This window comes from Eublepharis macularius, chromosome 6 (genome assembly GCF_028583425.1).
Source record: "Eublepharis macularius isolate TG4126 chromosome 6, MPM_Emac_v1.0, whole genome shotgun sequence".
NCBI lineage: Eukaryota > Metazoa > Chordata > Lepidosauria > Squamata > Eublepharidae > Eublepharis > Eublepharis macularius.
The window spans coordinates 32,303,862-32,330,428 of NC_072795.1; the positions used below are offsets into that span (position 1 = coordinate 32,303,862).

The window sequence follows — 26,567 nt, forward strand, 5'->3', positions numbered from 1 at the left end:
TAGGGTTGCACTGTTAGGGGCTGGGCTATCAGACGAGTGGCCTGGTGGTGGCAGCAAAGTGTCAAAGTGTAATCCTTCTCTCTCTCTCTCTCTCTCTCTCTCTCTCTCTCTCTCTCTCTGTGTGTGTGTGTGTGTGAGAGAGAGAGAGAGAGAGAGAGAGAGTTGAAGAGACCCAACTCATAACAGCTTGAGGCCTGGGCCAGCTGAGTAAAAGCCAAGCTACAAGTGATGCCTGACACAGGTTGGACACTTGTCAGCTTCCTTCAAGTTTTGATGGGAAATGTAGGCGTCCTGGTTTTACAGCTTGGCTCTACATTACAGCTGCAAGACCAGGATGTCTACATTTCCCATCAAAACTTGAGGGAAGCTGACAAGTGTGCAACCTGTGTCAGGCGTCACTTGTAGCTTGGTTCTGTTTCACACACCCCTTGCCAGACATAGGTAAATGCAGGTCCCGTTTTATCACATTTGGTAGATGTCCCATTAAATCCTGCTATCACTTAAGGACTTCAACTTTTCTGCTTTTTCAATGGGTAATAAAAGTAATGGGTATGAGCCACTCAAAGCTGAACCTGCAGAGCTGACTGCTGTTTACCCAGGCCAGTAGCATCTGTTCTGATGGGCAGCAGCTTTCTGGGAGAGGACTTTCATGTCATCTACTCCTTCATCCTTTTGACTGGTGATAGTAAAGACTTGAACCTGGGGCCTTCTACATGCAAAATGGATCTTCTACTGATGAGTCACAGCCCCGTCTATGTTAAGCCTTTTTAAATGCTGTTGATTTCAAGGGAAAAGTTAAGCACATGCTGGAATGTGTCCAGTTTTTTAAAAAGTATGTGGCATTGTCATGTACAATCTAAAATACTACAATATCGGATTGATTTAGAAACCAACCTGTATAACACCCTAATTAATCTGACTTTAAACAGTAAGCCCTTTGGTAGCTAAAGCCCAATGCTAAAACTTACTTAGGCATAAAAAAGTCAAATGGGGGAAAAAGTCTGAATTTGCACATTCTTGAGATAACTTTGAAAATCTTTACACTTGAAAATGGTCTGTCACATGTCTTTATCCTAAGCCTTTACCTGTATCTGGCTTTTGTTCATTGAAAAAATATATCTGTACATCCTTCTTTGAATTTCCAAGGACCTAAAGCTTGGAAATCTTTATTGTTTCTTTACATGTGTATTTTCACTGCATAAATCGGAAGTGACAAGAGCAAGTAAATGGCACATGATCCAGTGGATCCTGCACCACTGTGTTGAATGGCAGCGCTGCTGTGCGTCTCATTCATCTCAATGGGGCTTATGCGGCAGCACCTCCCATTGGGTGGTGCCCTTTGGCTTGAGCCTGAGTTGAATCAAAACTCTGAGACGAGTCAAAATGAAAGAGCAAAGACAACTTCAGGTGACCAAGAGATCAGCTGCGCTTCTGCATTTCAGTGCAGCACAACCCCTTGAAGAATCCGGGAAATGAGAGGGTTGGCTGAAAAATTCTAATCATAAGGGAATAATAGTACTGCCTCAAGACTGTACTATGTACAGAGCGCGATTTTAGCCATGCAGTCCGGTTTAGTCATGCAATACATTAGGATCGGTAGTCCTTCTTGCTGAAAGGTTTGTTCCCCAAAATGTTGTCAATTTCATTCACAATGTGGGCTGTCATCTTCGGAAGAACCTGCAGAGATAAAACAACAGGCATCTATTTTATGACTCAAGGAAGCTTGCATGCTGCTGAAAATCTCTGTGGATGGAAGGATTTCTATCCTAATTTTTCACCTCCATCTCTCCTGCTTCAGGCCAAATGCTGCTTCTTGGGGGGGGGGGGCGGTTGGGAAACTTTCAGGGACAGCATGTAGGATAAGACTGAGGTTTGCCTTAGGAATCAGCAAAAACGCTTTCCTACTTGCACGTATGGATGGATATCTGCCTAATAGAAGCTCAGTTTTGTGATATATATATTAATAGAGCAAATTAAGCATATTTAAATTGATGTGCATACTTGATTCCTTAATTCTGTCTCTGGTAATCAATAGAGAGCAATTTTGTACTTGCCTGTATGGCACCGAGATTCTCTATTAGTTGCTCGGGGTTGGAAGATCCTAGGAGAACTGAACTCACGCCCTCATTACGTAGACACCAGGCTGGGAACAACAGAAAGTGGACTGCTGTTAGGGTCATCATTTGGCATCAGAGAAACATATAGTTCAAAATCTTATCTCTTCCATTGATGAATTCTTGGCGACAGACAGTTTGGGAGGGAAGAAGCCAAATGCATCAACACACTGGATACACAAAAGCCGTCTGAAGCATTGCTGTGGCTGGGCTGTGGCTGTGGCTGTGATTGTGTGCAAGATAAATATCTGCAGGACCAAATTATGCTTTAATCATCAGTACAGGCAAGGCAAAAGTACTCTATGGATACTTGTCTTATCCCCCTTCTAGTTGCTCTGTTTCTATTCAATTACATAGAAGTCTTATTGGTAGTCTTGGTTTAAAGAATTAGATGGGCTCTATGGAAGTTTCTTTGATATAAGAAGTTGCCTGCATCCAATATGCAGCTTGAATTAATAAATTAATTAATAAATTCAAACCTGGGTCTCCTTGGTTCTAGTTTCACTCTGATCCCTACAACTGCCTGGTTCTCCAAACTACTAATTTAGTTTCTAGATCACAAAATTGTTTCACTAGCCTACTTCCAATATGCACCTATCGAAGTCCTCTGAGGCCTAAAAAGAAAAAAATGCTAAGTTTTGTAAAACTTTCTTGTCAGAGAGTCATAATGGTTAGGATATCAGACCAGGATCTGGGAGACACATCTTTCTAGTCCCTGCTCTGCCATAGAAGTTCACTGGATGACCCTGGGCAAGTCAATCTCTGCCTAGCCTACCTCAAGAAGTGGCTGTTGGGCCACCAGCCATGTGACCATTTTCACCGAGGGCAACTTAAACTTTAAAAACTTCCCCCTTGTTCCAGCTGACCCAACGCAACGTCATTGTGCGGTTCTGGGAGCGTGCACGCAGGGGCAGTACCTCCCACCAAGAGTTGTCCCCTGTGCTGGCAACCCACTGAGTTCCACCACCTCTTTTCCCAGAAAAAAAGCCCTGCTCTTGACCCTATATTCCTGAACTGTGCTATTTCATTGAATTGTTGTCACCTGCTCTGAGCCTTGGCAGACGCAGCAGGTTATGAATCTAAGCAAATGCAACAACTGCAACAAAAAACACTGTGACACCAGAGGTGATGAAAGGTAAATTAACACCTCTTCTCCTCAGTTTGTTTCTGAAACTGACACTACCTGAGAAACTTTCTACTTTCAGGTTTTTTAAAAACTTTTCCCCAGATTGCAGATTAGGATAAATTTCTTCCTTCAGTGGTTTGCAAAACTGATAAATAGGCTTTCCAGCCTGCATCATCTGATTTCTTAAGTTTGTTCTTGCATTGGCTGCATTTGTAGACTTAAAAAAAAAAATCACCTGTCAGGGCCAGGAGTGATGTCCCGAAGGTTATTGGAACAGGATGGGATCATTTATCTCCCATTCCGTCAGCTGCATGCAACATTTAAATGGTGTCTTAAGCACGGGCAGAAGAAGGCAGCGGCAGTTAAAAGTGATTAATAGCCTCTCTTGAATTCCAGTGCAGTGTTAGCTATATTGGAACAGCCTGAGTCAATCAAGGCACAGCTGTGAGGAGGAAACCAAGCTACAGGTAGAAGCCTTTTTAAAAACACTGCTCATAATTATTTCACAGTAATTGCCAAGCTTTTTGTTGTTGTCCATATAAATGGATGTTGTTTATGAGTGAAGTTCAGAGAGTCATTAGTTTATACACACACATATATAATACATGCACTGTTAAACAATTCAGCTTGATTGTGTGATAACTTTAGATATAAATGCATTCTACAGAACAATTTGCTTTATGTTTCCAACACTTTGGAAGAGTCAACATTTTTGCCACAGCAGCAAGGGGATAGAAATAGATAAGGAAAGAAAGCCAGCATGGTAGTCTAGGGTAACCGAGGTTAGAAAACAAGCTCTGCTATGGAAAATTGCTTGGTTACCTTGGCCTAGTCACTCTCACGCAGGCTAACCTACCTTGCAGGGTTGTTGTTGTGAGGATACAATGGACAAAGGGAGAATGATACTGTAAGCTGCTTTTGGTTCCGATTAGGAAGGAAAGGGGGGTATAATTATCTAAACAAATATATAAAAGTAGGGGGCACAGATCAATTGCAAATCACATGGTTTGCATGTAAAAGATCCCTGGGCAAACAGTCACCGACCTGAAACTCTAATGAGCCACTGATACAGGAAACAATACTAGGTTAGAGATGACCGCATGCAGCACAGCTTAATATGCTAGCATTTCTCCAGCTGCTGTGGCGCATACATTTCTGCCGCTCAGGATTGCACCACTTAAAGAATGGCAGCCATTGGTTTGCTTCACATGAAATTGCCAGTTGGTTACACCTCAGCCTCATGAGTTCCCTTCTCCTCTTTGTCCACGCACTGCATTTTGCTTTCTTTTGAGGCAGGCCACCTGAAACAGCAACTGTACTTGCAGTGATCCTCCACACCAAAGCTGCCAAGCACAATCAACCCATGGTTCCCAGTTTTCATTTGGAAGGAAGGAATTTCAGTCTGTTAAGATTATAACAGATTGGGCATTACGGCTAAATTGTACCATGGTAATTTTTTCACTGAACTGTCAACTCCGTCTGCCAGAGATACAGACTTTGGCCTGATGGACATGGCCTTGGCACTTGATTGTATCAACAGATCAGAACCTGGGACGCTGGCCAATGAGTCTGGAATGAAGGCCCAAGGCCCTCCCATAATGGAGTCTCACCCGTATCCCTTTCGTTTTCATTGGGGACTGATGATGCCACCCCACTGGAGGGCCAGATCTCCCCCATGGGTTCCAGCTTCTGCTCCATATCTAGGATTCCCAAGCATGCATGCGAACAGGCCCGGGGATATTTACTAAAAACCAATATAGCTGAACAAGAGCCACGGAGATTATGGGGAGAGCCATTAAAAATCCCATTCTGGCTTAAAATACTTAAGGGCAACTCTATTTATAGCTGCATTGTGCGTTCCTTGCAGAGCAAGTTACTCCACAAGGCAGCAGAACGGATGGTCTGATTTTTTTTCAAGATGGTCAGGGATCCTTGTGCTTACGGCTTACAACTTCTTGTTACACTGATGCTTAGTTGACTGGACCTAGCCGGTTGCTTAAATGAAGTCACATCTTCCCAAAGTGGAAAGCTACATTAATGTGACGTCACTTTGGATGCACCGTGCCATGCGCTGTGTTTTACCCAAGGTAATGTACTTTTAAGTTATGTTTCATTCAGTGGAAGAAATGGAAGAAAAGTGGTTGTGAATGATAGAGCTCAGGGTCAGTTGATGATTTCCTCGTGTCCTTACAGGGCCATGTAAGTGCATCACCACCAAATCTCAAACTATTATACCAAGAATCAATGAGTGGCCACTGGCCAGAAAGCCGCAGGTTCCTCTTGCTTCCCATTTCTTTGAAAAAGGAATATTATAGTACCATCCTAAGCAGAGTCACATTCTTCTAAGCCCCTTCTTTTTGGAATTCATTCTTTTTTCAGGACAGAGATTCTTGAGTCCCAGGGAATATTCATGTCATGCAACAAGAATACCTACTTTGTGAGAGAACAAGCTTATGGTGGCAGCCAAACGGAGCACTGCCGAGCTGAAAAAGAAGTCACGGAGAAATACATGATTTTCCAGAATTCCTCACCAACTGCTAGCTGAGGTAGTGTGCATCCGAGACGTTCAGCAATCGGGAAGAGATCTTTCAGCTTTGTTTGCTGTTTCCTTCCGTCTTCACTCACAATCTTCTCCTTTAGCCACTGATAGCACTGGCAATCAGACACAATGGAATGTTAAAATTAGCACCAAAGCTAGAACATTATAATTTAAACCATTCTCAAATTATAGCCCTCGGCTCTCGCCTTGTTCTGCTTTGAAAAATGCTGTCAGGGTACTCGGTTCTGCTTGCCTCTGGAATCAATATTGCTGTGGCAAGATTCCCAACAGCCACATTGTTTAGCGCAACTTAAGGTGAGAACTGAGGCCAATGGTTAGCCATGCGCAGAAGCCACACCAAGTTTTCCTGCATTTCTCTCATTCCTGCAGGCCTTTTCAATCATCTGGAAAGATCATTCTTGGGATAGTTCAACCCATGTGGGTGAATGGCTGTGTTAGTTGGGAGATGGAGTGAAGCTGGACCAGGGGAAGAAATCACTGTGCTTGCAGAGGAAGGAAGTGGAGAAGCATCAGCCCGTATTCCCCCTCCAGCCCCCTGACCCATACTGCTATGTCTCCATGCAGTTCCTGTGACCCTGGGAATGGTCTTTCCAGGGCTCAGAAGGGGAAGTGGGAAAACTAGCAATACATTTTTCCCTCTAGTGATCCATGCCAATAGGACAAGGCGATGCCATCCCAGTCAATGAATTGTACTGTAATGGAAACCAACTACGGAGAGGCTGATACCCGGGGCAAGTGTGACACACAGACCAGCTCAGAAAACCATCATCTCAGGCAAGCATTTGCTTGATAAGACTACAGCTGCTTTCACACATAGTTGGATAACGCACTCTCAATGCATTATAGAAATTGTTTGCGACTGGATTTTCCTGGTTTTTTACTCCCCAGTTTATGACCTATTGATAGGAGGGTCTCTGTGCTCTGTTTTAAATTTAATCATCGTGGTGGATTGAATGGTTTGCAATCATTAGGGCACATTCCGGCACAGACTTAGAGGTTAATTGACCCATCTAGCTCATTGCTGGATTGTGGCCAATCTGTTTAGCTCACATACCAAGCAACAAAAACTTTGGCTTTCTTGCACTGGAAAAAAATATATCATTTTTTCCCCTTAAGGATGGAAAAAATATTGAGAGTGTTGGTGATAACCTTCAGACACAGCACAATGCTTTTAGAGTTCTGCCATCCTTCAAAATGTTGCAGTGGATGTGTGTGGGCACACAATGCTGACAGAATGTCACAGACATCAAACAATACTAAACAGGCTGTAGCAGAGGGCAATAAAAGTGTCTGGCCTGTGTGTGTCAAGAGGACCTTGTTAAGAGTCTCTTAAAAATGCCTTAAAACAGCTCTGGATACTATTCACAGTTGGTATCTCATCTGGATTCAATTAAGGCAACAATGGTGCTTCAAAGCAAGCTAAACCACTCGGTCTATTGTCTACAGCCAAGCCTTACGTTACAACCGTATCTGCTCCGATGCTCTCGACCGAGACTCACACTTAAGAGATTTACAACAAGCATTTTTGAGACTACAGTACCCACCAAATGAAGTGAAGAAACAAATCAACAGGGCCAGACTAGTACCCAGAAACAGTCTGCTCCAGGACATACCTAAAGGAACTAACAACAGAACACCACTGGTTGTCACCTATAGCTCCCAGCTCAAACCCATCCAACGTATCATCAGGGAGCTACAACCCATCCTGGAAAATGATACCTCTCTCTCAGAAGTCCTGGGTGGAAGACCTGTCCTTGCCTACAGACAGCCCCCCAATCTTAAACGACTTCTCACTTACAATCATGAATCGGCCAGCAGGGCCACCAGCACAGGTACCAGGCCCTGCAACAGACCCAGATGCCAGCTCTGCCCCTATATCTACCCAGGGAATACAATTACAGGACCCAATGGCATCAACTACACTGTCTCTGGCTCTTACAGCTGCTCATCCTCCAATCTGATATATGCCCTCATGTGCCAACAATGTCCTTCTGCTCTGTACATTGGACAAACCAGCCAACCTCTACGCAAAAGAATAAATGGACACAAATCTGACATTAGAAATGGAAACGTCCAAAAACCAGGGGGAGAACACTTCAATCTACCAGGACATTCCACCAAAGACTTAAAAGTCGCTGTGGTTCAACAGAAACCCTTCAAAAACAAAATCCAACGGGAGGCTGCTGAATTGGAATTCATATGCAAATTTGACTCTGTCAAGCTGGGACTGAATAGAGACTATGAATGGTTATCACATTATCACAGGTAACAGATTTCCTTTACAGAGGCGTGGTCTGGGGGAGCCCAGAGACGCCTGGTGTGGGCTTTGTTTGTCAATTATCTCAGCCTGAGTGCCTGTGGGCTTTCGGGGACCACAGTTCTCTTTGTCAGATGCAGCTGGCAGGGAGAGCTGTGGTTATCGAGGGCTTATACTACATAGGAATTGTATACCTTCACTGCGGCAAACTGACTCCACACCAAAAGGAGATGTTTACATTTACAAGCAAAGGAATGTTTTGATTGCCTTCACACTAATTGCATTCTGTCTTCTTGTGATATATGTCCTGTTCTTTCCCCTCCCCTCCTCTTCTGTATTTGACCAGTTCGGATCAGGCATCTGATGAAGAGAACTTGATTCTCGAAAGCTTATGCTACAATAAAATAAAATTGGTTAGTCTTAAAGGTGCTACTGGACTCTTTTTGATTTTGCTACTACAGACTAACACGGCTAACTCCTCTGGATCTAAATCCAGTGTGGTGTAGTGATTGGAGCATCAGGCTAAGATCTAAGAGACCCGTGTTCGAATCGCCACTCTGTCACAAAGGCTTGCAGGGTGACCTTGGGCTGCTCTCTCTCTCTCTCTCTCTCTCTCTCTCTCTCTCTCTCTCTCTCTCTCTCTCATTCTTTCCATTTAACCTACCTCACAGGGATGTTGTTGTGAGGATAAAATGGTAGAAGAATGATGTTATAAGCCACTTTGGGGATAAAAACAGGGTATAAAGCTCTAAATAAGTAAGTAAAGCAGGACACCAAATTCAGCTGGGCACTGCTAGCTGCACAGCCCTTCGTTGGCCAGTGAATGCCACCAAGTTAGCCCGCTGGTTAAATTTCTTGCTTGGAGTAACCAGATGCAGAGGAAGGGATGGCTCATGTACCTTCTATGAAAAAGGAATTTCAGCAGATCCAGATTTTGATGTACTTCTCAAAGGACTGGATTCATAGCTATGTGTGCAAAGACTTCCACCCACAGGCCATGATTTCCCTCCCTCCCTCCCTTCTCTGGCAGCCCCAAATGCCCTCTCTGAAATCCTGTTCTGGGAGACACAGGGACAGAATTCTGAGGAGCATGTTGAGTTGCCACAGTAGAGGAGAACCATGAAATTTCTCTCAGTGGGCAGAAGTCCTTGCGCCCACAGAAATGCTGTGTTGGATCCAGGATTCAAATCCTTCTCCTACACAACCATTAGCACTGTGACATCTAGTCTCTGGGGAGAGAGTGAGAATGGCACAATTTGATGTTGGATTATCATTATTATTACTAGTAACAAAGCCCATTGTGGGGAAAAATACAATGGGCTCTAGAAACGGGAGGGCGGGCAAGTGGGTACTGCCTCCTCCTCCGTGACTGATCCTGGCCAGGTGAAGGCAGGGGGTGGACATTGCCACCTGCTCCGCACCTGATCCTGGCTGGGTGAAGTGGGGGGACAGACATTGAAACCTGCTCTACACCTGATTCTGGCAGGTTGAGGGGGGCAGGCACTGCCACCTGCTCTGCTCCTGATCCTGGGCGGGGAAAGGGAGGGCAAGCATTGCTGCCTGCTCCACACTTGATCTCAGCTGGGTGAAGGGAAGGATAACCATTGCCTCCTTCTCCATGCCTCATCCTAGCTGGGTGAAGGCAGGGTGGGTGGGTGGGCATTGCTGTCCACATCTGATCCCAGCTGGTTGAAGGAAGGGGGCAGGCATTGCCAGCTGCTCCACGTCTGATCCCGTCCTGGGCTTCCCGCTGCAGCATGCCCTCAGAGGGATAGGCTCCCTCTTCTGGGCTTCCCTCCATGGCAGCGCCCTCTGGAGGCACACCAGTGTAAAAGGTGAGTTGTCTGGAACACAGTTACCCTTTTATTTAGTAGGATTATTATTATTATTATTTATAGTTTGCCTTTCTTACTGAGATCTAAGATGGATTACACAGTGCAAGTGAAAATACAATATAATCAACAGCTTGGACATTCCCTGAGCAAAGTCCAGTAATGAACAACAGGACATTCAGTAAAAGAGATACAGTAGAGTATGGTAGCAGAAATGTGGAAAACAAGCATAAAACCGAGCACAGGGATGAAATCTTCCTGAAACTAAGCATAACTAATGTACATGGTATGTTTAACAGCGTGGAAATTCCCTAGAAAGTGCATGTCTAGAGCAGCAGATAGTACCCAACAGAGTCGCATATAGTCCCTGTCCCTAGCATGGCATCGCTCTGAGCTACTTCTTATGACCCAGCCCTATAATCTGGTAGAAAGCCCTTCTGAATAATTCAGTTTTGCATAGTTTGTGGAAAGCCAGGCAGAACCAACTTCTTTGTATCTGACTGGTTAAAAGCTGTCTGTGCCCAGGATAAGGGTCATCATGTACAACTGTTCAGACTCAAATAAAGCAGATTATATTACAGGCTGAGGCTGAGTTAATTGACCACTTCTTTATTAATTCAAAACAAATTAAACCTACAATATTCCAACGGAAATGATAGGCACTTTATAGACCTTTACATAAAGTTCTCAGAAATAGTATAGTAAATTGAAAACGTGACCGTACTACCTTAAGAAGCAATGTGGCCACAAATTATCCTGGTTATTATCAATTATGTAGTGGCTCACAACCGGCCAAAGAGTCTAATTGCGTCCAGATCTGGTGCAATGATGCCTGTCTGCATAATTACTGAATGTTAAAACTTCCCCACAGCCTTCCTCCACTTCTTCATATGTTCTTATCTAACCCAACACACCTTGAATCCAATCAATAGGAAGAAGAAATGAGGAATTTTTTTTTTTGCAAAAGCCTTAAGTAATAGAAAAGTTGGCTGTTCCAAAAGAATACGTAATGAAGGCAGAAAATATACCTCTATTTTACTCAGACATACAAAAAAATTAAAGATATTGCTTTATATTCCATTGCAAGAGATACATTTAGATTTTCATTCTTATTAGAATCATCTTGCCCGGTGGCCCAAAAGCAACCCAGCAAGACTAACATGGGTTTTGAAGTTAGTGCAATCAAGGAACGCTTTTCCTTTCCATTTGACATACAAAACCTCCATTCATTTTTGGACCATGGCTTTCCAGCTCGTGTTCGCTGCACGTATGAACTACTTTAAGATATAAAGCCCTCCTTCTCCAAAATAATCAAAAAGGTTTCTTGTTTCCTCTGGCAACATTATTCTATAAAAAAGAGCCATTTTACTATATGACAAATGGCTTTTTGGTTGCAAGTAAATCTGAATGTTCATTACTGGCAAAAAACGGATTTTTTAACCTGTCAGCCTGCAATAAATTGTACATCTCTTACCTAAAAGTGTCCCCCGCCCACACACTGCACTGAAAGCAAATTCATTCCCCCAGTCATTTCTAAACAATGCTACTTGTGCCTTGGAGGCCATCTGAAAAGCATCAGTCAGGACTCGGAGTACTTAAGAAAATCCTGCAATGCAAACCACTCCCTGACTGCAATTTGTTTGTAAGCAGTTCTGAGGCAAAGTGCCCCAAATATTTTTCATAGGATATAGGCATCTACCCCTTTCCTCTTCAGCCATACTGAAGACCAAGCAGTGCAGCTACTCAGCCTGCTTGGGATAGCCCAAAGCAACAACCCTCGTTCTTTACTTATGCATCTCGCATGACCTTTCGTACATGGAATCTGTTTACTGCTTTCTTTCAAGGCCTCGCCTTTGCCTTCCACATAAGGAAGGTCAGACTCTTCTTCTCTTGAACAGAGACAAAATACCTTTAGTGAAGCCCTTGAGCTTTCAGGAATCCCGTTGGCATATTTCCCTGAGATGATCCCACAAGCAAGCGGAGACCATGTCATCGCTCCAACTCCTACAGAACAACCAAGATGACAAGGCAACAATGAGACAGTGATAAAGTGGCATATTATAAATGTCATTTTTGCATGTATCTGCATGTGCACGTGCAATGGAAAAGCCTCTTGCACTACAGGACAACCTATGGCATCAGAGGAAAGCACCATTGTTAGGGGAACAGCTCCGTAGAATTCATCCTGTTACATTATATAAAGTGCAAAAAGGTGGAGAGGAATGCAACTTCTTGCACTTCATAAAGCACCATGCATATAAACGACACTAAACAAATACACATTAACTACACCATCAAGCATACCCTCTTCATTATTTCTGGCTTCTACTGAGATCAAGCTGCCAGAGTATCCTACGTGGCTATCCTACAACTAGGGAACTCCCTCTCTGTAGAGATACTCCAGAGTCCTAGCCTGAACCTCTTCAACAGCATTGCAAGGTTATTCATATGTGGGTTTTGAGTTGCCTGTGTCAAGCTGTTAATCATGAACTTGATTTAGGCTGTAATTACATGAGTCAGAAGAATCGGATGAGCTTGGAAGTTTATGGAAATACTGACTGTGCTAATCTTACACTGTGTAATCCACCTTGAGTCTCAGTGAGAAAGGCGGACTATAAATGAAATAAATAAATACAATAACTTTCACACGGGGCTGGATTAACTATTGTAACAGGCATGCTAAAGAGCAAATCTTCAACTGTAGCATCATTTCAAAGTATACATTCTTTGTATCAAAATGAATTCTTTCTTGTACGCTTATGGATACTAACAGTGCAGGCATTACCTATCTTGTGGTATAATTCCGGCAACTGGACCTCCACTTTTTCTCTTTGGAACAGGTGGTATTCCGCTTGTTCACACACGGGTGGAATCATATTAAACTGTCTTGCTACCGAATAAGCTTCCTGTTGAAAAAAGTCAGTCACAATAGGAAAGCACATTAGCAGAGAATTCTCCTGGGGAATCCAAGAACATGAAACCAGGTCTTCCCTTTCTTCAGTCAGGGAACAATTCTGGTTGTATTAGTAGATATTCAATGTTTTTACTGATACATTGATTAGTTTAAACAAAAAAGGTGGCCTCAGTTAATTGAGCAGACATCAATTTTTTTAAAAAACCACAAGTACTTCTGATATATATAGTTGTATGAACAAACTCCCAACAAACAGCAGAGTCATGTGGCCATAAAATGCAGGAAAAACAGAGTGAAATGTAATTATGTTGAATTTAAACCTAATCTAGAAAAAAATCAGAGACTATTCACTAGTTATGCTAAGCTAGTTGTTATCTGTATGTGGATGATGTGGGGTGGGCAGATTTTGCTAAGGTAATAAACAGTGAGGTTTGTTTATGAAGGGCATGATCCTAGCTCGGTGCCAAGCTTCTGCACAGGTGTACTCCCTCCATTCTTCCTCTTTCACTTGCGTATATAATAAGATTGAAGATTTCCTGGTTTCAGAAGACATCAAAGTCCATTGAGCAAGATTCTAAGCCATGGTTGACTTCTATGCCTTTGATGCTATGTACCTAATACAGAAGCTCATTTTCATTGTTTATTACTATAGGTTAATGTGTAGAACTGTGCATAGATAATATACTCAATGAATACACTACATGAAGTCTGAAACATGGGAGGGAGAGAGATTGTTTCCTTTGCTGCTCCTAACAGGGTGTTCCCTGAGAAGGAACTGGTGCTGATGTTCCTCCAGTTAACCTGTTCTAAACAAGAAATATTACCAGAGCCTCAAGAGATGACCTAAGGAAGCAATCTCCATTACGTTTAAGATGCTTGGTCTAGGTCCACTGCCTGTACTTTCTGGATGACCTGAAAGTTGCAGGCATTTGTGAACATTCTCACAAGGACACCTGTCAAAACCTAACTGAAAAAAGATCCTGTCTGTCGCAACGTTATAAAGGAAGTTATTTCAGGAAGTGATCAGGAAAAAAGGGTGTAGCATGTTTCCACTAGCAACACCAGTGTAATGTATACATTACATTGCATCTGATGAAGTGAGCTCAGACTCACAACTGCTTACGATGAAATAAATTTTGTGAGGAGTCTGGAATGTTCTACTTGATTCCTGTGTAATTTTGTTACAAGAGACTAACATGGCTATCTTTTTAATGCAGGGGACCAGCTATTCACAAGTCTCAGTGGAGAAACTTTTGTGACCTCTAACATACCATTTTGGCAAGCTGAAGACAATGGAATGAGAGCACACTATTGTCTCAGTATCATGGCAAAACCTGCAGTCACAAAGCCTACCTCCAGATTGTCTGAATAAATCCAACAGGAAGAAATGTAGGCCTCCTTGAATCCCAGAAACTGCTCCTGAGGACAGAATGCTAGCTAAGCTGAGCTGAATGCATTTCACTGATCTATGATCCACACCACACAAGTGCAGCAAGTACTGAGTATAGAATTCAATATTCTGATAGCTCATTTGCATTTCATACTCCCTCTCTTGTCCTCAAGGCCGCAAAGCCAAAGTTGAAAATATATTGGCAGCACCTAATGAAACCTTAGTAGTCAATAGTGACATGGAAGTCTGAGGAGATTTCCATGGTGCCTCATGCACCTCTTCCCACTAGAGGAAAAGCAGAATAAATGATGCAAATCTATGCTTCATTTGTATAGTTTATAGAAGTCAAGAAATTCAATATTTGCTGGAGGAGCATTCGGATTACCTTGGATACAGGGATTTATTGTTACCACAGAGCATATACACAATCTAGAAATGTCTTTGGAACCAGTGAGAAAAAATGCCCTGTCTCTATCGATAGCTTAACTTCCACTGTCCCTTTATAAGAAGCCCTCTTACCATAATCTCCATGGCACTCCAGCGGGAAGTTCCCCAGTACATTGCCATGCCCTGGTTTATCACATGTGTCATTGCCCGGACAATTTCTAAAACAGAAAGAAAGCAGCCATTGACAACAGCTAATTGCAGACAAACCATCAGGCACAAATTCAGACAACTTCTGGTGACCAAAAGCAGACACAACCAAGGTCCAGCCACACTGGCACTGCTGCCATGACCACACAGATTGGAAGCCAGCAGCAGTGGCATGTATGTATGCAGGGCTTTTTTTCAGGGGGAACGCGGGGGAACGGAGTTCCGGAACCTCTTGAAAATGGTCACATGGCTGGTGGCCCCGCCCCCTGATCTCCAGACAGAGGGGAGTTTAGATTGCCCTCCATGCTGCTCAGCGGCGCGGAGGGCCATCTAAACTCCCCTCTGTCTGGAGATCAGGGGGCGGGGCCACCAGCCATGTGACCATTTTCTCCGAGGGCAACCCATTGAGTTCCACCACCTCTTTTCCCAGAAAAAAAGCCCTGTATGTATGCCAAATGCCAACTCATAACCTTATGGTCCCCATGATGGTCAGTTATATTTTCTCTTAACTCTGGGAGACTGGTAGCAGTATAATTTATGGACGTTTGAGAAGAAAACACACTATTCTGCAGCTTAGATCCAAACTAGCATTTTGGCAGGCGCAAGGTATTCTACGCACAGGGAATGATTTCCCACCTTTCTGCAGCAGCTCCAATTGTCACCTCAGATCTGGTTCTTGGGAGCCGCCTTTCCTCCAGAAACAGGATGTGGGGATCAACTCAGGCTACTGCAGGTGAGAAATTTGCACTTCAGTGGCAGAAATTCTTGCACCTGTGGAAACCATAACCTGGATCCTAGCATGTGAGTTGAATACTTCCCTATGAAGCAAAGTAGCCCCTTGCCAACATCTGTTCGTGACAGGACCTTTAAACGGTTTTTACAGAAGAGGCCACCATTGCAGGAAGAGACATCGGGCAGTCCTAGTATTTTTGAAAAGGAAACAAATTAGAAGTGGATTGAACTGACTTCTGAAGCACAAGGAAGTTTCCCAGACCGAGGGCAAGCGAGGCAAGGCAGCTTTTGCTGAACTCCCTTTGATCTGAGCCAAGGGCAGCAAACTTACTTAAGCGGGCATGAACTTAGTTAATACCTGGATGAAAAAACACCTGGGAACCTCAGAGACACTCCCATGAACTTGCTAGAAGAAAAGCATGGATGTATATGCATTAAGTGCATACATAAATTCAGCAGGCTGCTCTAGTCAATCTGTTGTCAGAAATTACTGATAAAATGCCAAGACATACAAAGACTTGGCTTGGGGTTTTGTTCTCATGACCACTATTGTTAAGAAAATAAGGAATTGCTAGCTTCTATTTAAAAAGGGGGAAAGCTTTGAGTTCTTTTTGTTGCAGAGTTATCAAGGGAAAGGTGCGGGCTGCACCTTTCTCCTTATAACTCCACTAGGAAAAGGATAGGAGACTTCATTTTAAAAAATTGAAGTCTGTGAGCTAGTACATTATTGTAACAGATCATTATAATCTTGTAATGCTATTGGAATCGGTCAATTCCTGATTTTAAAAAGCCCTCCAGTGGAACTAGGCTGTGATACAAGGAACTGAGCTGTGAGGCAAGGAAAGTGTGAAGAAAACTGTGTGGATCCTCCACTGCCATTCGGAATGCCTCTGCCTTCTCAGCAGCAACAGCTGTACAAAAAAAAATCATTTCTGTGTGCAAGTAGCCTTAGGATCTAGCCCTCTGAGCCTTTTATTTTATTTTTAAAAAATATTTTATTATAAACTTTTTTATTATTATTATAAACTTACCATAAACATTAACATTGTGCATAATACTAATGGTGCAGTTAACAAGCAAACAGTTGTAGGTTACAAATGAATAAAATAGCAAGATATCAGGATGACCAGTTCTTACAGTTCAACTTCTTACATAATAACATATTTATAATAACATTTTCTAATTAGATAGTAAAATTGAACTCTGAGCTTTTTATAACTTCCTGAAACAAAAGTCTAAAATGACAGATGCACAATTGGGTTCTGCAAAACTGCTCTGCTTCCAGAGACACTTTTCTCCAACAGAGACTTTTTCCTGATGCTAAAGGCTTGGCAGCTTTTTATGTCAGAGGATGTCCGAAGAAAGCACCTCTGCTAGCAAAACGGATATGTGGACTCCAGCCCAGAAACCACCGTGTCCTGTAACAAAACTCATGTTTTTTTCCTCCTCCCCCAAACCAGAGAGTTCAAAAGTTTACACTCTGTTGTATGATACTTTGGTTAGTCCTTATGAAAGATATTGCACATCTTTTGGTTTAGAGTATGCCTGAGAACCAATGCAACTATTTGCCACCTTTGTCTAATACTGTGCATTTTACTATAACCTCACTAAGATGCGGAATGTCAACAAACCAGTGACTAGAAAACCTTCTTTGTTCTTTAAAAAATAAAGTGTAATGGGTAAACTGTGTCAGTTTCTTAGCTGCATCGCTTAGTCATCCATCTACTGGTTGACAGTGCAGGGAATGATTGCATTAGAACTTCTTAAGGCCTCCAGGAGTTTCTCACTTTAGAATTTATTCTCTCCCCTGGCCAGTCCATTTATTTTTATACAAGGCACTCTTGCTTTCAAAATTAACCCCTTTCTATCCCCTTAGGCCTTCAGTCTATGCAGTGGCATAGCGTGGGTGGGCGAGAGGGGCAGTTTCTCCAGGTGCAAAATTTGTAGGGGTGCAAGAGACTGCGCCATGCCCGTGGGGAGGCTGCCTGCGGCGCCGGCACACCGACAGGGCAGCCAACTTGCTGGGCACCAAGCTGGCCTTCCCGCAGCAGCCAAACTGGCAGCTCAAGCCAAGCTGGCTTTGGCAGCATGGGCAGCTATGGCAGAGGGGAGCAGCCACACTCTGTTCGATGACATCACTTCCCAGAAGTGACTTCATCACGTGGGCCTGGAAGTGCATGTGTGCAAAGCACGTGTGTGAGGGGAGAACAAAAAACGTAGCAGCGAGACTTGCCTTGCCCGGGGCACTCTCAACCCACATTACACTGCTGAGTCTATGGCCAGTCTTCCCCCATCCATCATCAGAAAGTGTGCTGACATGCCCCTCCCCATGTAAGGCAGGCGACCTACATGAAAGGAAGCTTGCAATCATAAGTGGCACTCCCTCAAAGCAGCAGATCTGCCAGTCTGCATCAGATCACACACAGAGAGCAGCCGAAGGCGCTTTGTCCCTCACTTTCTGCTTCCAAATTCAACAGTGTTGAACTATGGGTTCTCACAAGCATCCAGCCAAGCATGCATCTCAGATTCTCTCCACAGGTGAATTTACCTATTCAGTGGACCACTCATAGCATTAGAGGAATGTTACCATTTTTTCCCTTCAAATTCCACACTATCACCAGAGAGATGGAGAGCATGCGCACATATGCCAGAGTGGCATAGTAGATAGAGAGTTGGACTAGAATCTGGGAGGCCCAGCTTTGAATCCCTACTCTGGCATGGAATAGGTGACCTTGGGCCAGTCACACACTCTCAGCTTAGCCTCACAAGTTTGTTGTGAGGATAAAATGGAGAAGAGGAGAATGTTGTGAGCTGCTTTGGGTTTCCACTGGGGAGAAAGGCAGGGTATAAATAAAGCAAATAAAATTAAGGAAAAAACTACCACAATGGGCTGGATAACAAGGTATAAGTGAAACTACACATGAGGCCATGGATTCATGACTGGATTCCTGTGTGTGTGTGTGTGTGTGTGTGTGTGTGTGTGTGTGTGTGTGTGTGTGTGTGTGAGAGAGAGAGAGAGAGAGAGAGAGAGAGAGAGAGAGAGAGATCTTGTCTGGTCATTGGGGAAGGGAGGATTTACATTCCCCCCACCCCACCACGTGAAATTTCCACAATCAGAAAATAGTCCTTCCCCACTGCTTCCAGCCATGTCAGGAGAAAAAGACAGGCACAACAGATGTACTTGGGTTTTTTTCCTCCTCTCAGGAAGGTGGGGGCATTTCTGATGAGGGAAATGACTGATCCACATCACTCCCCCCTCCCCATGTGACTTTCTTTTTTTTTTGAAAAATTTTTATTGGGTTAGAATCCATTATTTCCACATTTACATTCAATTTTCCCCAATTTTTTCATCTCTAACCCCCTCCCTTTCCCCCCCCTTTTTGTTGACCTCCAACAGCTTTCCAACCCTTTGTCCCCTTTCCCTTACTTTTATTAGCTTCCTCTATCTAAAACAAATATATATTCTCCATTATTCTAAGCAGTACATCCTTAACTATTTTTAACATTATATGCCCAAACTGTAAGCCTTTGTTTCCATCTTAGATAAACAATTTATCCCAATTTTTCAATTTCAGGTATTTCTATATATCATAAACCATATAGATCATACGTTCGTTTATATCAAACAATTTGACTTATTCTCTATATATATTACTCATTCTATCTTTTTATAATAGTTCTATATATCTCTCCTCACGTAGTCAATCAATTTGACCCATCTATATCTTCAGACATTCAGTTTGGTACAAAACTTGTCAGAAAAAAAAGAAAATGTTGTTAGTTAATCACTCCTTATATTTAGTCCTTATAATTAATTATTTTCTCTATGTTCTGTTTGTTAACCTATATATATCTATATATATGTCAATCTATTAATCTGACTGCTTATTAATTCACATTTATCTCTTCTCCCCCCGGTAAAGTCTCCCCCCTCTACTTCAATACTTCAGTAGTTCTCAAACTGCCACAGTTTTCCTCCCACCTCCCATTTCTTCTCCAGGTATTGTTTCAGCTTCTCCCAGTCTGTGTTGAACTGCCCTGAGTCCAGATCTCTCAATTTTCTTGTCATCTTGTCCATTTCAGCCATATACAGCAATTTGTAAGTCCAATCTTCAATAGTTGGCACTTCTTGTACTTTCCATTTTTGCGCATACAAAAGTCTAGCTGCTGCTGTCATATAAAATATCAACGTCCTGTGTTGGGCTGGAATTCCCTCCATTCCCAAGTTCAGTAGCAGGAGTTCTGGGTTCTTATTAATTTGAAATTGTAAAATTTCACTCATTTCTCTTATTATTTCCCCCCAGTACTGCCTGGCTACCTCACACGACCACCACATATGATAGAGGGAGCCCTCATGCTTCTTACATTTCCAGCATTTATTAGAAGTATTCAAATTCCCTAGCGCAATCTTCTTTGGTGTCATGTACCAACGATAGATCATTTTATAAATGTTCTCTTTGATATTAATACATGTCGTTGTCTTCATTGTAGTTTTCCACAAGTATTCCCATGCCTCCATTGTTATTTCTTTATTAAAGTTTATAGCCCATTTCACCATTTGTGTTTTAACTATCTCATCCTCGGTATACCACTTCAACAGTACTTGGTATACCTTGGATATTCTTTTCTTATCTTCTTTAAGAAGGGTCTGCTCTAGTTCCGAATTCTCTATTCGTATACCTCCCTTTACAGAGTCCGAATTATATAAGTCTCTGATCTGTCTATACTGGAACCAATCGTAGTTAGGTGATAGTTCCTCTTGTGTCTTTATTCTAAGTTTGGATGCTTCAGTTTTAGTTATTTCTTTATACGTTAAACATTGTTGTTCATTATCAACAGCTCTCGGGTCTATCACCTCATATGGAACCACCCACAAAGGGGTTCCTTCTTGTAGATAAATTCTGTACTTCTTCCAGATTATGTATAAACTTCTCCGAACAAAGTGATGCAGGAACATCGAGTTGACCTTTACTTTGTCATGCCATAAATATGCATGCCATCCAAATATTTTTTTATATCCCTCTAGGGCTAATAGTTTCTTGTTCTTTAATGTCATCCATTCTTTCAACCAAACTAGGCAGATTGCATCGTGATAAAGTCTCAGATTGGGCAGTTGCATTCCGCCTCTTTCCTTTGCATCTTGTAAAACTTTCACTTTCACTCGAGGCTTCTTGCCTGCCCAAACAAAATCTGATATTTTCCTCTGCCATTTTTCAAATTGTTTGGAGTCTCTGATGATTGGTATTGTCTGTAGCAAAAACATTACTCTTGGTAACACATTCATCTTAACTGCTGCAATCCTGCCCAACCATGACAAATTCAATCTATTCCATTTAATCAAGTCTCTCTCTATCTGAGTCCATAGTTTTTCATAATTGTTTTTGAATAGATCTATGTTCTTTGCAGTTAATTCGACTCCCAAATATTTCACTTTACTTGTTACTTCACAATCCGTTGTTTCCATTAACAATTGTTGTTTCTGCTTAGTCATATTTTTGCATAATATCTTTGACTTCTTTTTGTTAATGAAGAAACCTGCCAAGTCTCCAAACTCCTTGATCTTATCTATCACTCTTGGCATGTTCTCCAATGGGTCCTCTACAATTAACATTATGTCATCCGCAAATGCTCTGACCTTATATGAATAGTCCTTTATTTTTATTCCACGAATTTCATCATCTTGACGTATTTGTATCATCAGAATCTCCAATACTAAAATGAACAACAATGGAGATAACGGGCAACCTTGTCTTGTTCCTTTACTTATCGTCAATTTCTTGGTCAATTCATCATTCACCACAATTGCTGCAGTCTGGTCTCTATAAATTTCCTTAATTGCTCTGATGAATCTTTCTCCCAATTGTAGCTTTTCCATAGTGGCAAACATAAAGTCCCAGTTTAAATTGTCAAACGCTTTTTCAGCGTCAACAAAGAAGAAACCAACCTCTTTGTCACAACGCTTGTCATAATATTCAATAGCATTGATCACTGTCCTTAAGTTGTCTCTTATTTGTCTGTCTGGCAAAAAGCCTGCTTGTTCCTCCTCTATGACTTCCGAGAGCCACCCCTTCAATCTCTCCGCCAATATCTTCGCAAAAATTTTATAGTCATTGTTGAGTAGCGATATAGGTCTATAATTTTTCACATTAGTCAGGTCTTGGCCCTCTTTTGGGATCAATGATATATTCGCTTCACTCCAAGTTTCTGGAATCCTTTGATCCCTTAAAACCCCATTCATCACCTCTTTTAGGAATGGTACCAGTTCATTAGCCATTGTCTTATAGAATTTAGCCGTAAGTCCATCTGGCCCTGGCGCCTTTCCTAGATTTGCAGATTGTATTGCCTTACTTATTTCCTCGTCAGTTACTTCACTATTCAACTTATTTCTCCAAGCTTCCGAGATTTCTGGAAGTTTGGTTTTCTCCAAATATGACGCTATTGATTCTTTGTTTACTTCTTTTTTATTATACAGCTTAGCGTAAAATTTATAAAAGGCTCTACTAATGGTAGCCTGCTCCAAATACGTTTTGTTATCTTCGCAAATTTTATTTATTATCTTCTTTTCCCTTTTCTTCTTCAATTGCCATGCCAGGTACTTCCCAGGTTTATTAGCACCCTCAAACGCTTTTTGATTCAGTCTTTTGAGATTCCACTCCAATTCTTTATTGCTCATTGCTGTTAGCTGTTCTTGAAGTATTTTAATTTCCTGATATACCTTCTTTTTCCCTGGTCTCTTTTTTAGCTGTATTTCTTTGGCTTTTATTTTCTCCTCAATCTCTTGTCTTTTCTCCTCTTTCTTCTTTCTTGCTCTACCATTTAAGTCCATTAGTATGCCCCTTACAACCGCCTTGTAAGCATCCCAAACTTTATTGGTTGGTACTTCTTTATTCACGTTGTATTGTATAAAAAACTTTGTCTCTCTTCTCAGTATTTCCATATTCTCTCTTTCCTGTAACAAGTCCTCATTTATTCTCCATGCTTTCCTTTTTCTCTTTTTTCCAAATTTCCACATAATTGGGTTGTGATCTGAGCCTACCATAGGCATTATTTCTACCTCCTTAGTCCATAATGCTAAGTCTTTTGAGGCCCAGATCATATCAATTCTTGATAATGTAGAATGCCTTGCAGAATAAAAAGTAAACTGTCTGCTTTTAGGATATTCTCTCCTCCATACATCTTCAAGAGTCTCTTGTTGAATCAACTCAAAAAAAAGCTTTGGTAATAGTCCTCTTTTCTTTTGTGCCGTTGTAGTCTTTTTGTCTAGTTCCAAGTCTGTCACTCCATTGAAGTCTCCAGCAAGAATTATCTGGTCGTATGCAAGATCGTCTAAATGCTTCCTTAAATCCTCAAAGAAGCTTTCTTTTGCACCGTTAGGTGCATAAAGTCCGACTACCAACACTCTCTTTAAATTCCAAATACATTCCACTGCTACAAATCTAGCTTCCACATCTCTCATAACAAATTTTGGCTGTAGCTCCTCTTTTATGTACAACACCACTCCTCTTTTTTTCTTGTTGGAGGCCGCTACATATTCTTTGCCCAATTTTCCAGATTTTAAATATTTTACGTCCTGCTTTCTGATATGGGTCTCTTGCAAACAAACAATGTCACATTTTTGTTTTAGTAGCCAGTGAAAAGTATTTTTCCTCTTATTCGGTGAGTTTAGTCCATTTACATTCCAAGATAATACTTTACACTCCATACTCATGATCTTGTTGGTAAGTCTTTTTCATTGTCCTTAATAAATCGCTCCATCTCTCGCTCAGATCTGATGCGTTTTTTGGCCCCTCCAAACTCAAAGGACACTCCTTCCGGTAACTCCCATCTGTACCTGATTTTCATGTCCTTCAAAATCTGAATTAGCACTTTATATTTTTTCCGGTCCAGTAACACTGATCTGGGCAGTTCCTTCATTATAATAATCGTCTTGCCATCAATCTCCAATGGATCTTGAAACTGTTTTGTCACAATCCTCTCTTTCATATTTCGTGTTGTAAACTGCACAATCACATCTCTTGGTAGTTTCCTCTGGGTTGCTATTCTCGAATTCACACGGTATGCCACATCTAGGATAGCCACAACTTCCTCCTCCTCTTTCCCCAGGTACTCAGCCAACACCTCAGTCATCTGTTCTTGCGCTGACTTTCCTTCCACTTCTGGCAAGCCACGAAAACGTAGCTGCTTCTCCATATGTTTAGTTTCTGCAACTGACATTCTCCCCTTCACCAATCTCATCTCTGTTTGTTGCGTGTCTGCTAAATTCTCCATCGCGTCTTCTACTGTTTTAACTCTCTGCTGCGTTCCTTGTAATTCACTTCGTATTGTTTCCATACCTTTTTTCACTTCTGACAGCTCCGATTTTACTGTCTGTGTAACCTCTTTAACCTCTTTTATCAGCTCCAATTTCGTGTCCTTAAGTTCTTTAATCATATCTAAAAGTTTTTTGTCCAGGTTTTTATCCAGGTTTTCTATTGCCGATTGCCACTCTTTTTTTGACATCGTGGGGCTTGCTTTAGCTCGCTCCCACGAATCCGCTCTCTTCCTTAACTCCGTGGCGTAAAATTTAACGTTTTTCTATTTTAAATGTCCCGGTCTTCTTATAGAAATTAAATTTTAAAGAGTCCAAAATGTCGGGCGTCTTTTCTCTATGGTTTCTCTATGATTTTGTAATCCAAGATGGCCTACTTCCTCTTCCGCTGAAGCCGCGACCCTTCCCCTTTCAAAAATGGCGATTCCCTACTTCCTGCCCTCCAGCAAGGGCCGCTTCTCTCCAGCCACTCTATTGTTATTACGCACTTCCTGTCTCCCGTCTTCCCACAGCAGATCTCACGATGGTGCCTTTTTCTCACAGCTCCAAAGCCACAGGTATTCAAAACAATAGTCCCATTTCTTTAATAACTTCTTTAAACTTAGTCTCTTTTTAAATTCAATTCCTGCCGAGTCTTCCCCTCCTTTTCACTAGTCTGTTGCAGTTTAAAAATCTACTTTTTTTCCTCTCTGTTTTTATCAATCTGTCCCGTCTCAGAAGATAATGATCTTTACCTTCTCTTCACTTTTCTCGGGTTGTAATCGCTGCTTCGATTTTAAGTTCTCCTCTCAGCTTCTTCCCCCAATCGATGCTTGGGTATGTAGGTCTTATGCCAGCCGAATTGGCCCCAAAACTGCCGCAGAGATTATAGCCGACCCGTCGCAAGGTGGGACCTCAAGGATCGGGGGGAGACTCGTTGTGTAAAGCCCCCCCTCGTCCGAGATCTAGCTCACCCTAGGGTCTTGAGCGTTCTTTGCCTGCTCCCCGCCTGAGAGCAGTCGGCCGCGGGCTATTTTCACCCCGCCGGCCGGTTAAAACGGCAGTCCGGTCAGCTCTGCAAGTGGAGCTGCATTAGACCTCCATGGATCCCAAACAGGAAGTCCCCATGTGACTTTCTGACAGCAGCTAAAATCTGAGCCTCTAACCATGGACCTTGTCGTCATTTGTAGTTATACGAGTATGAACAGGGCCTTTTTGTTATTTTCTGACACTTCTGTGTACACAGAATGCTAGATAAGCAAATGTAAATGGTTGTTTGTGCTAAGCAGCAGTGTTTTCAGATGTCTGCAAGGTAAATGGGAGCGTTACATTGCTGTGATAGCTAAATGGGCTCAGGGGATCTTGTGCTTCTTTTCAAGATGACATATAAACATCATATCCTGAGTCAGACCTATTGCTCCATCGAGCCTACTTTGACTAACAGGCAGTAGCTTTCCACAACCTCCATCAGAGAAGGCTCTCTCCCAGAATGTGCTCCCTGAGGGCCTTTAGCAGGAGTTGTCAAGGACAGAACCAGGGATCCTCTGCCTACAAAATATATGCTTTACTTTAGAGCTACATGGCTAACAGTTAGTGTTTGGAGAAGGGAACAATAAAGGATTATCCATCTGGCAAGAGTCAAGTCATATGCTTTTTCTGTGGTAGACCCAGTCTGTTGGAATGGCTTATCTAGGGTTGCCAACTTCCAAGTGGGATCTGGAGATTTTCTGGAATTCCAGCTGATCGCCAGACAAAAGAGATCAATTCCCCTGGAGCAAATGGTGACTTTGGAGAGTGGACTCTTTGGCATAATATCCCGCTATGGCATTATATCCCCCAAATCTTCAAGAATTTCCTAACTCAGAGTTGGCAAGCCTAGGCTTACTGGCATGGGTCTGGAGGGCATCTGCATTCAGGAAGCCATGTACAATGGCTTTATTTCAAAGGGCACTTGGTGCAGGATGGCCTAAGCTAGCCTAATATGATCAGATCTCAGAAGCTAAGTAGGACCAGCCCTGGGTAGTATTTGGATGTGATGGAAGTGAACTTAATGGACTAGAATATTTTATGTGCCTTTTCTATTTCTATGCAACTTTATTCTCAGGTGCCATTATAGTATTCTTACTGTATTATGCAAAGGATGAACACTGGAGCAAAATAGTCAAGCAAAAGACACATGAATGTATACTAGTTGCTGTGAATTCTGAGTCCAATCATTGTGAAGTGCCTGTTGTTTGTAGTTGGGTAAAAGGATAACCCAGGTTACTATATATGCTTACCGAGCAAGCTTGCTGTTAGGAAGATGCACCTGTAATCATTATGTACTATGCCACACTTATAGATTGATAAGGGAAATCTCCTTCTGAACTGTTCATGCCAAATGTAGCCATAGAAAACAGATATGAAAAGCCAGCTGCAAATGGGAGAATCTGAATAGTTACTCTCAGAAAGAAAAAGGATGCTTGCTGAACCTTGGTCTGGATAACGAGAGACAGGAGAGGGGAGCTGACGAAAGAAGGAATACAGAAGAGGAGTGGGTGGTAAACCACTCAGCCAAAAGAAATAAGCTTGCTTCAAGTTAATTAGATTAGCAGAATTTTCCAAGGCTATGAGGAGCCCCAAGCAACAAAAATGGGGTGCCTAATGTAGCTTCAACCGCATTCCAAAGGAGGGGAGATTGCTCCCCTCCCACAGTACCCAAAAGGAACAATCTCTGCCTGTAAAGTACAAGGTTGCTGAAGCGACACTTAGACGCCCTTGG

At 42.3% G+C, this 26,567-nt stretch overlaps 1 protein-coding gene across 3 annotated transcripts in view; it reads right to left on the reverse strand.

Annotated features, from left to right (window-relative positions):
- Positions 1 to 1,587: 1,587 nt before the first annotated feature.
- Positions 1,588 to 26,567, reverse strand: part of KCNAB1 (potassium voltage-gated channel subfamily A regulatory beta subunit 1) — a 263,968-nt gene continuing 238,988 nt past the window's right edge. For all 3 annotated transcript variants that reach the window (XM_054983176.1, XM_054983175.1, XM_054983177.1), the window contains exons 9-14: positions 14,713 to 14,798; positions 12,675 to 12,795; positions 11,799 to 11,893; positions 5,772 to 5,892; positions 2,055 to 2,143; positions 1,588 to 1,677 (exon numbers count right to left, since the gene is read on the reverse strand). In XM_054983176.1, coding sequence (XP_054839151.1) covers positions 1,588 to 1,677; positions 2,055 to 2,143; positions 5,772 to 5,892; positions 11,799 to 11,893; positions 12,675 to 12,795; positions 14,713 to 14,798 — 602 coding nt within the window. The remainder of the gene's footprint in view (positions 1,678 to 2,054; positions 2,144 to 5,771; positions 5,893 to 11,798; positions 11,894 to 12,674; positions 12,796 to 14,712; positions 14,799 to 26,567) is intronic.